The 12,078-nt window shown below is 38.7% G+C and overlaps 1 protein-coding gene across 3 annotated transcripts in view; it reads right to left on the reverse strand.

Annotated features, from left to right (window-relative positions):
• The window catches only part of Sec24CD (COPII coat complex component secretory 24CD), a 104,512-nt gene that overhangs the window by 45,871 nt on the left and 46,563 nt on the right, over window positions 1-12,078 (reverse strand). For 2 of the 3 annotated variants that reach the window (XM_075878412.1, XM_075878414.1), the window contains exons 16-17: window positions 10,814-10,867; window positions 2,824-3,018 (exon numbers count right to left, since the gene is read on the reverse strand). In XM_075878412.1, coding sequence (XP_075734527.1) covers window positions 2,824-3,018; window positions 10,814-10,867 — 249 coding nt within the window. The remainder of the gene's footprint in view (window positions 1-2,823; window positions 3,019-10,813; window positions 10,868-12,078) is intronic. The other variant, XM_075878413.1, reaches the window with a different exon arrangement.

Here is a 12,078-nt window from a genome sequence, read left to right on the forward strand (position 1 = left end):
CTGTTCTTTACAGTAAAGTTTTTGTAACCACTAATTCATGCATATTTCACCTTCTCACAATCAGATGATGTATGGGAGCTGCCCTGACAGTTTTCAACTTTGGGGCTCCGTGTGTTGTACTAATTTTGTATTCATGATATGTAAACTGACATCATTGCCAAAAAAACTCATGAAAAGTCCCCTTTAGGACTTCCTCTACAACTCAATGTGCTAGTACAAAATTGTCAAAACCTGAAACTCAGTGAGCAAAATTTATTGCAAGCCAAATCAGTCGTCTTTTTAAGCAAATGCACTATTTAACTATGATTAAATTAAAATGCCTCAGAAATCCACATTCCCTATTGAGAAAGCTAGCGCAACTGAATATGAAGCAATGAAGCTTTCACGCTTTTTTGAGTATAGATTCTTTAAAATATCCTGTAGGCATACACGAATAGTGAATTTCAGGTTTGAAGAGAATTCGAAGCAAAAAGTGATGTTGGTAGAATACTTTCTAATTGAATTCAAATAGTATATCCCCTCCAGCAGCAGTGTGTACAATTGTACGCATCAAATTCGAAGAAATGTCACACACAGCATGCTTCTTCATATGGCTTGAAACTAAGTGTGCACATACGTACAGGCTTCCTGAGTGAACAAACAGCAGTCACTAAACTTCATTGCTGTCGTATTGCTGCAGATGATCACTTTGGTGGAGACACTAGAGTGTTTGACGATTGTTCAATGAGGCACGTTTCACAGCCAACGTAAAGTTTTTTTTTTCTTAGTTCCAAAAGAGTGGAACCAAAAATCAAACTATGCATACACTTTCGGCCTAATATTTGATTTTTTATGCATGGATTGAAGGTGACTAATTAACATTAATGACTCAAACTCACAAAAAACAACACATTCCTTTATTTTATTTTGTGAAATGTAATGTTGAGTGCCTTTGAAATCATGTCATAAAATTTGACGCCTTTCCAGACAGTGCATAATTCGTACCTGAAGGGAATATGTAAGGTATTATAAAAAAAAATGGGCATATTTGTCATGACCTAGCTGACCTGCACAATATTTTTTTTTTTTCAGTTAAAAGAAATGGAAACAAAAATAGTAGCAAGAATAAATTGATAGCAGCAGGATTTGACTTTCGGTAGAGTGCAAGTGATAGCCTGTAAAATATGTTACATTTAAATATTTCCCATACTTAGAGCATATAGGCTGGTAAAACAAGGCCTTAACCTTAAAAAATTAAGCGATGTAAGGGTAATATGTTCATTTAACCCTGAAGTGGGGCTTCGTGGCAATGAAAATATTCCGTGAATAGGTGTTTTCATGGCTTACCAATCTTTTATTGCAATGAAACCACATTTACAGGGGTTACACCCAGACTAATATACACTTGCTCTTTCATTTCAAATACTTTGAAATTTTCAATAATTTAAATTCGAATCAAAGCAAATTTGAATACTGTAATATTAATCAAAATATTTGAAGCATTCAAATATTCCCACAAGGCTGATATTCTGGTTTCTCACAACTGTAACACCCTGCCTTTTCTGTTCGTGCTTTTAACATGATATTTTATAATACAATTTAGCCGCTTATTTTACTCCCCAAAGTAGGGAACTTAAAAATATCCAGGATTCAATCAGATTGTCAGAGAGAATGTTAATCATTAATGATCATACTTCAAAGTTGGGGTTGATGTTTAAAAGCACCGACAACCGATTTTTTTCGACCCAGTATTTTCCAGTGCGACAGAAAGCTTACCCTTCGTAGTGTTCGTAGCTGCAGTAGGTATTCCAAAAGCACCTAGTTAATTTATAAGCAGTATTTTCCGATCTGAAAGGCTCTGAATACGAATGTGTCCTTTTGTCCACCAATGCTGAGAATTGATAGTGATGCCTGTAGCTCTTCTAGCAACTTGTGCACGCTGTCGTTATGTTTTCGCAGGAGTTCCTGTAACTATGCTTAACCACATTTATTTTGAGTTATACAACTATTTTTCAAAATAACAAGCCGTTACAATGATACGATGTGGCTTTATACAGCTTCAATGTAACAACCTTGGATGTTGTGTGCACCCTAGGCTCTTGCCCTTGTGTCGTGAATGGCTTGTTTCGTTGTCGTTACTCTCTCGACACGAGCCAAGCTAAGTCACCGAAAACGTTACTGCGCATATGCGCGGCCGTGTCGACTAGCAGTACACGTCATTTCCGAGGCAAATTGTATATAGAAAAACAACGTCGCTACAAAAATCATAGCAACCCAGAAACTGCTTGCACGGTTTCATGAGCACACAAGAAAGTTGCTCAAGACGCGCTGACGAGCATGAGATGATTATGTCTTCGAAGGCAGCACCACTTTAATGCATACGACTGACACAGGCCTAAATGTGCAGTTTTGTAGAGTAATAGGTTTCACTATAAAGAAGCAAATAATATTTGAACACTAACATGAAAACTGTTTATGTGTACACTAGTCTGCGATCACATGACAGGGCAGCTCGGATAATTGATGTTTCTGCCACAAGGTGGCGCCAGTGGCTATTTTCACGATTTTCAATGAAGAAATAAAAATATAACTCTACTTTTCACAAGAAAAGCATGGTTGGTTTGAGTCACTATAAGAGACAATCTTTCCATCCGTGAAATCATCTCATTTCATGTTTTGGACAGTTGTCGGTCCCTTTGTTTTACATAAATATGCATTTATTATATTATAACCACTGGTTACTAAATGTCTTGCAGTGAATATAAAAAGGACAGTTGGTGATAATGTCATAATATTATGTACACAATGTCTCACTGCAAGATATAAAGCGTGAAGTTTTAATACCTCAACTGCTATGCATTTGTTGCAGTCCACAGCAGCCAGTTCAACATCTGTGGTGTTTGCCATGTAGTAGTTACCGTAGAAGTCAGTTGGCCGGATGCCTGTGCTAGTGCGCACTCGCATAACAGCATCAAAAGCTGTGGGCTGGGAGACATCACGCCGTAGGTCTTCAAGAAACCTGGCCCCTTCGACATCCTCCTGGAAGATAACCATGACAGCCAGTCACCTGGTACACAAGCATATGCTAACAAGCATTTTGCTTTGAAATAAACATTGCACAGCTTGGCAAGTTCTCCTGAGACTGGCCGACGAAGCTCTTATCATGAAATGCTGCAGCCAATGTCAGTAGCCAAGAGTCAGACTCTGCCGAAGCAATGCTGAGCCTATAATGCCTGGTGCCTCATGGCAATGTAACAGAAAAAAAATACAATTGCTCATTTTTCCTGAACAGAAAATTCTGACATGGCACTCACGTGCACTTGTCTCCACCATATGCAACTAAATTAAGTAAACAACAGTCCTAATCCATGGAGTGCTGCTCTATCAGAGATATTTCTTCTGTAATTCTGACAAAAATATCCCCATAATAATTCTAGGCCTGCAAAACATCTCCTACTGAGATCAGTATTTGCTACAGTTTATGCTCCTACAAGTATCCATGATGAATTCCACACATCACTGCGCATCAGGCCACAAGACTGGTATATTTATGAAGTGCAAACTTCCAAACACATTAATATTGACATATCTAAATGCTATCATTTATCAGGGTGTACACAAGCCAACATATGCTAGGGTGTACAAATAATAATAATGAAAAAAAAAGAGCTATACCAGATAACTGTTTGTCTATACACTACATTTGTTATCCCTTCGATTGTGGACGATGTTTCTTCCTCAATTTCTTAACTCCTGCCTGCACCACTGCTTATGCTACAACAGCTGCCTACTTTTGTTCTCCTGTACACGGCGGTTTGCATGGGGCTAATCCCAGCATGCCTCCATTCATGAACTACTGCTCCTTCATGATTCGATGCTGGTTCACACAGGGTTCATGCTCGTTTATTTGACGAAAATTCAAGGGTTTTAAGGACTTTCAAGGCTATGTGTGCAAATTTTCAAGAACCACACTGTCTGTTGTTAGAAAGCCAACTAACAGATGTTCAGGAGGGGATAAAGGCTTGAAATAGCTAGAACTGATCAAAAAAGGATAACATCCCTGGAGCAGACATCAAAAACTTGGCTTCATTTATATTTTTTTATAGACAACTTTCAATTATAGTTTCTTAAAGTTGCATAGGCAATCACTTGTAGTATGACACAAGTTGCAAACTTTTATTGAAATAGGAAAAGCTAAGGGACAGTTATTATGCAACACCTTGTTGCTTTTTCTGAATTTTTATACCGCTATTCACTATCTCCTGCTGCTTGGTCTTGGCAGTCTTCTTGAGGTTTTTTGACTTGATGATGCATTTCAAGCTGCTGATTGTCTCTGCCTTTTCTACATATGAGTCTGCTGTAGCTGTTATTTCCTTAACAGAGGCTTCTGGTTTAATTTCCTTTTTTTTCAAAGCATTTCGACCTCCTCCTCATTAAAGCATTTCTTTTTCAGTTTCTCATCCTATTTCTCCAGCCTTTTCTAAGTTTCCAGAAATGCATGGTGTTCGTTCTGCGCAGAAGCTACTGATATTCTCAATTTTTTTGTAATGGGCACATTACATGTGCCACCTGCTACATTTACGGCATCAAAAATAATGTGCTGTGAAATGTGTGACAATGTTCATTGAAAAAAAACAACAACAGAAATTTAAGGACTTTCAAGGACTTGTGGAAATTCCAGCACATTAAAGGCCTTGAAAAGAAACTTTTCAAATTCAAAAATTTTCAAGGAACCACATGAACCCTATTCATAGCTTAGAGCACGGCATGAACGTCATGCAAGTCATCCTCACTATGCTATTGTACAGCCAAATACACTTTTTTCTCAGACAGATGATGCTAGCATAGCAATACAGCTAAATAAACTGACCTAAACATGCAGATTCCCTTACCACAGTATTACTTGTAGTGCATACGAGCCCTTTTTGGCATGACAGTTCTGCCCAGTGGTTACTAACTTTAGTTCTTTGCTACACAACATTTTGCAGCTATAGCACTCAACATAACACAAGATTGTATATTTGCCAACGAACTTTCACCCAGGCTAATCGGTCTCTTTGAAAAGCATGCAATTCAAAGCTTCCACTTGTTTACATGCACCAGCCATGCAAAGCATGCTATAACCCATCATTTTTCTGCCTATAATATAAGGCACCTGTGGCACCTTATATTAAAGGAACCCTGCGACACTTTTGGGCATGGCCAAAAAACCCTGTTTTTCTCTCAACAAATAATGCCATAATCCAAGATGACTGCGTCATAAACACAAGGTTTACGGCCATAAGCTGAATTGGGCATAGTGGGCTGCATAGTTACTGGAGCCATCATGAGATGATGCGACATGCCCGCAACGCACTTTCCAGTGCCAGATTCACAGCATAGAATTGAACCAGCATGCTAATGACCACACTGAAAGTAAGCTGTGCATTCAAAGAAAAGAAAAGAAAGTGCTCAAGGTCATGACACACATTGACAAATGCATTTATTGTCTTGCACCCTGTGTAGCTTTCACAGCGCTCACTGGTATGAAAGGAGAGAAAAAGCACTTAAAGCGTGCAAATCCACTTTGCTTCAGGTCTTGCCAAAGAGAACATTCTGATAAGTATTTTACCACATTAATGATAGATACCAATAGTCTTTTTAAAAGGAGTAAATACACTGACCATTTCAGCAGGTTAAAACATCCCCAGTTAGTTACAACAAAAAAAAGGGTGCACCTGCCCTTCATTTCTTTAGGGAGAGCAGTGTCTGCTGGCATTCATTCAAAGCACAAGCTGTTTTCTCCTCAACTGAAGCAAATAATAGGCATATCAGAAAATAAGAGTTTGTTGCTTTTGATAAAAAAGTATGTCAGAAGGCTGAAGTTTTCCACCATAATTCTGCAACCAAAATGTAGATCCACATGCCGAAATTGACTATCTATGACATATAAAAGTGCTTGAAGCTGCAGAAATAAGCTAATGTAATGCGAAAGAGCATCTATGCAAACTCTGAGTGGAACAGTGATAACTATAAGCAGAGCTGTTCAATTTTTTTTTTGAGGTTTAACTGAATATTGGCATATAAATCAATCCCACTGCACCTACAGCAGCTAAGTAAATGAGGCAACAGGCTGGGCACATTCCAAATTCCATGCAGTCCCCTTGTGTCAAAATGGCCAGAAGATTACAACTACCACAATGTCTTGAAGCAGTGGGGGCACAGGTAAACTACACGTGAAATTGGTCTGGCTCAATGCTGGTCTTACAATACAATAAGCAATGCAAATAAATTTCTCAACAAAGGTTCAACATGCAGCCAAAATATCTTCAGAGACTCGCCACTGACATTGCCACTGCACTTAAAAGCCGGAAGGTGTACTGATGCTGTGTACACAGCCAATCCCTTTGCTTTGGATGCGAAAGTTATTCAAACATATATCTGCCAACTTTCTGATGCCCCACCTAAATATTTTAGTTACCCATCTCTTAGGATGCGAGAGTATATCTGCCAACTTCCTAATGCCCCACCTAGATAATTTTAGTTAATAAACCAGCATACAAGCCTATTTACTCCCAAGTGAAGCCCATTCTGACTGCCCCTATTTTACACAAATTTTGCGACAACAGCTAGCATACAATGTTTTTTCTACATTACATACTGGCATTTATAGTAGCTTTGAAGACATCCATGATATGAATATTATTCAAGAGAATGCCGTTACATGACAGGAAACAAACTTTCACGAGCTAGTGTGCCAAGTACTATCCTATGTACTTGCAAGATGATGTACTTGCAAGATGATACATAAAAATTAGGGACATTTAACATGTACCCCAGTCACATACATTAAAATATTACTAAAAATAATTATTTTTGTAAACCTTCTTTCACTATTAATGTAAATAACTAGTACACTGCATAAAAAAATTTCTCAATGTCCTGTGAAGTAATGGCTACACGTTACAACCAACTTGCAAGATTTTCCTTGGCCAAACACAAGTGGACCTATTCCCCAATTGCAAGGCCAGCAGCACCAAAATGATTCACAAAAATATCCACCTGTAAGAAAGAAATTTCTGGCCCTGTCAACAAAGATAAAATTTCACAGACATGGCTACAAAAGTGGTTCCTTGTAGAAATGTGAACATGAACATATGCAGGGCCATATTGAATGCAGAGTGGAAACCGTACTGCAGTAACAAACAACCCAGCCTTGTTGATGTGGGTAAACAGGATGTGCTTTATGCATCTGCTAGCCAGATCCCCCCCCCCCCCCCCCCCCATGCTTGTGTAGCATCTATACATGCTTGTTTAGCCTCTATACATAGAGAGGAAGGCTATTGATGTGGTTGGATATGAGTAGGTAGTCTAAACACAGGATAGCTAGAAGCAGCATGCCAAAAACATGTCAGAAAAAACTAAGGGAGTGTGAACGACGTGACCTCAGAAATGTGTCCAATTTTTCAAGTAGTACTAAAATTCATAACTTTGAACAGTTGAAGCTAAATACATATATCTGTATATATACAGGGTGCCGCAGCTAACTTTTACCAGAGTTTATAAATATGTTGACAAACTCTATGATGACGTGACTAAATGCATATTGCTTACTACTGCATGTAGTAAGTTAACATTTTTTTCTTTAGCTTAACTGAATAATTAGGCATATTTAAAGGGACCCTGAAATGATTTTTACGATTTTGTACAAACACATTGTGCCAGAGGACAAGTCCCAAAGGGTCATTTACAAACTGGTTTAGACTCTCTGAGTAAGCTGTGTAATTTACACGCTTTAAAGATGCGAATCGCTGTCCATCACTGCAGCTAAGCCAAACGTCTTTTCAATCTCCCATTCACAGTACAATATCCACAGGAAACGTAACAACACCCAGGCTGCTGGTCTGATTGGGCATGGAATATGCAAAAGTAAGATTGGCTAGTAGGGTGGTGGCACCTGTAGGAGCAGATATCAACTACTCCGTGATCTCCGTCTCTGTTTTCAGACGGCGTACATGCTGCCGGGTGCACTGGGCTATGGTCTCAAAAATTCCGCGCAACCTGTTGGCATGCAATCCCGGAGGCCATGATTGGGCGAAGCTCGAATTGTCGAGTGCATTCTCGAGAGCCCTACAATTGTCAGCATGTCTGATGAGATGAGGGGGCAAGGCAGGAATGAGAAGGAGGGTATGATATAATTGTCCATAACGGCCTTGGTACATGGCCTGTCACTAAATTTGTGGTGCAAATGGTTTGACAGTCCTTTAGTCTAAACGCTGAGAAAACTTTGAAAAACTGTTTCAGGGTCCCTTCAATTAACTTCCGAAGCAACGAAGCTAGCCAAAAGTTGTATGGAGAAAAATTTTAGATCGGCTTTCAAAACATCCAGTTAAACAGTTGCTAACTTCATATCTGTTAATTAGGAGTTTTTCAGCTTGCTATAGATGCCCACAAAATACAAGAAATACCACACGGCAGGTCAGACAGCACGCTGTGACTGCAATGCTCCCTAATGTTCCATGTACAAACGATATACTTCCCTCGCAGCAGTCCATGACAGCGATAAGCAGACGCCGCGCACTTGTCACATGGTATTTTTCGCGTATTTTACGGGCATCTGTAGTAGGTATAAAAAGCACAAAAGTTACGAACTGTCTAATCAAACGTTTTGCAAGCCAATCTAACACTTTCTCTTTGAAATTTTTTTGCCCAGCTTCATTTTAATTACCTATTTTTTGGGTTTAACGTCTAAAAACCATGAGATGATTATAAGAGACACTGTGGTGGAGGGCTCTGGAAATTTTGACCGCCTTGGGTTCTTTAACGAGCCCCTAAATCTAAGTACACAGATCTTGAGCATTTTCACCTCCAGATGCATTTTCCCTCCATTTAAAATGTGGCTTCCACGACAAGGACTCGATACCGTGACCTGTGGGTAAGCAGTCGAGCGCTATAACCCGGAGACCAACCATGGTGGGCCGCCCAGCTTCTGTGCTTCAACTGCTAATTAAATAAAATTTCTCATGATGTAATTAGAAATAAGACAATAGCATGACTTACTCCATGCAATAGTCGCCAACATGCATTTGGTTGCATCGTCATAAATTGTATTGGCGAATTTTCAAACTCTGGTTAGAGATAGCTGGGGCACCCTGTATAGTATGTACCTTTTTCTTAATTCCTTAAACGGCATATCAAGGACAGGTAAAATACAAGGCTGGTTAAATACTGAACTTTGAATTAGTCAGGATGGTGAAATCTGGAGGTTGTTCATAAAGTAAGCATCCTTGGTTGGGTCACTGCAAAATGAATATGCTTAACTCAGAAAGTGCTCCCTCATGTAGAAATATTTCCTTCAAGAGCAGATGCTGCAAACAAGTTTTCACCATCAATTACTATATATGAATGTAAAAATCGAAACTTTTATGTCGCCAAAGAACAGCTGTGATCCATTGATATTGTGAACTCCGCTCTGTAAGCACTCATTCGTGTGGCAAGTTTATTGTAACAAAGTTAGTTGAAACATTAGAAAAAATTCAACCACAATCCCATGAAAAAGGTTTTCCCAATAAACATCAAATCTACGGAATATAAAAAATTACATTCTATGCGACTATTATTTCTCAAACGTTTCTTATATCAAACATTACTCTAAGGCTGTGCCGTTCAACACATAATAAAAGGAACAGTCAACAGCATGCTCAATTGAATACAATCTCTTAGACATCCATTTACAGCCCCTTTCATTTTGCTAAAGCTTATGGCAGCATAACATTTAGCAAATAAGAATTGGCTGAATTAACCAAAATGCCATTAATGTAGTTTAATGAAGGCTCTCTTCAACCTTGCTAATAAAAGTTCATTCTCACTCTCTCTCTTTTCATGATAAAGAAGCTTCTTGCAACTTGATTCATTTATCAAGATACATTAAGTACATAATTTCATAATGCTTAAAGATACATAAAAACCCTTCGTTTAAACCGATTTATCCTTTAACACTTCAGTTTGTGCTGCTAAAGTGTGATAAAGACCACAAAAGAATGCACAGTTCTATTCTTTGTTATAAATATCTCTCAGGTGTACCTTTTCCCTGCCAGAAAAGATGTGGATTCGTATTTTTGAACCTTTAAAACACAGTTTGAAAACTGATTACACTTTGATGCCCAAGACATATTCAGACCCATTCACTTCTATGGCATTTAGCAACACATAGAAAAAAGACGATAGGTGCACTCAAGTACTGCATAGGCTTCTGAAGTTTGATTGATATATGGGGTTTAACGTCCCAAAACCACAGTATGATTATGAGAGACGCCGTAGTGGAGGACTCCTGAAATTTAGACCACCTGGGGTTCTATAAAGTGCACCCAAATCTGAGCACACAGGCCTACAGCATTTTCGCCTCCATCGAAAATGCAGCCGCCACAGCCGAGTACCTTAGCCACTAGACCACCGTGGTGGGGCAGCTTCTGAAGTTTCTCATGCAGTTAAGTAGCATGATGGAGTGTGCTCTGCAAACAGATGTCAATAAATAGTAACAAAAATGCCATGCAGCGGTCAATGCTTGCAAAAAAAAAAAGAGAGAGCTGCGTCAGAGTTCCTTGCCCCGTTTTTCTTCGGCGACACAAAGGTGTGTACAAACCACAGAGTCGCATGCTTTAAAATTTAACCCACAGCTCATTGTGCAGCCCAGAGCAATTTGTTTGCATGCCTTGAAAGAAAGGAGGACTCAAAATGTGAACAAACCCCCAAGGAACCTGCCCAAGCTGATGGAAGCAACGAACCCACACCTGCCACCACATAGTATAGCATAAGCTGTTGTAATGTGTACATCACCCAACAGTGCGGGGCCTACCTGCAGACCCTGGACGTTACTTTCCCTTTGGACTAGTGCTTTGTCACCTGTGTTCTGGAAGAGAGTGTAATGCACTTGCAGCTGTTCCTAGATGTAGAAGCTTTTCATCCACAAGGTAACCTGTGCTTCGACTCTAAGTAACCTGTGCTTCGACCCGGTTTTATATGCCCTTACTAGGCTTTGCAGAGGCTTTTCATTTCAACCATTTTTTTTTTTTTCGATGCATCAGCAGCCAACTGACGAAGTTGTCACAAATCGATTTTATTACAAAATGATGTAGTAATGTAGTATCGGAATCGCATAGGCAGTCTCAAAAATCACCCAAGATTTGCCAGCACCTCTGAAATAGTCGCTTATTTTCTCCCCTTGAAATTATGCTTTTGTTTTTATGCCTTTCATTTCATTTTGTCCAGAAGAAACAGGCAAATTGTGAATTTTAGCAAACTTTTGAGCATAGACAATGAGAAACAACTTATTTCCCAAATAATTAATGAAGCTGTGCATGTTCCATCTTCACTTATTATGCTGTAAAATAAACTAAAAAAATGAAAACTAGCACATTTGGTATATTAAACCCTAGAAATGCAGAATTGAAAAGTGCTGTACAGTTCTTGTTAGCGGAGGTTTAGCCCAAATCAGGCATCAAACATATTTTTGGCCATTTCTACTCGAAGCACTTTCAATTTTTTGTGCAAAAAATGTAAATACCGACTGTTTGGGTATCAGTCATTTATGAGTGAAAATAAAACACTTGCTTTAAGGTATAAATTGTATTCTGCATGCATATGCAAAATTAATACTATAAATTAACATCTGAGTTTTTGGGCTATCATATTCATAGCTTCTTGCTTTCCTCAAGTGATCAAATCACTCCAGCCATGTTTGATATAGCTCTGAAAGCTGGCACTACTGCATTAGGTATGTGTGCTCTTAATCACATTTCTTTATAAAATAGTCAATCTATTAGGTAAAAATATTAAGGCATAATACTGCACCTTTTGCCAACTTTTGCTAATCTGTTCTGCCAAACCTGCCAGAAGCTCAATATTTAGAGTGCTGCAATTATTATTCTGGTGGTGGCACACACTTTTTTCTCTAGAAACCAGAAATATGCAAAACCGTTTCAATGTGAAACTTTTCATATTAGAATACACTGATATTCAAAGAATAGGTGAAGAAACATCAAAATATCTCAGTATTAATTATATAGTCAACAAAAAAATAAAGCCTGAAAGCCAGCTGCACTATTACTGAAAGTAAGAAAA

This window comes from Rhipicephalus microplus, chromosome X (genome assembly GCF_043290135.1).
Source record: "Rhipicephalus microplus isolate Deutch F79 chromosome X, USDA_Rmic, whole genome shotgun sequence".
Classification (NCBI taxonomy): Eukaryota; Metazoa; Arthropoda; class Arachnida; order Ixodida; family Ixodidae; genus Rhipicephalus; species Rhipicephalus microplus.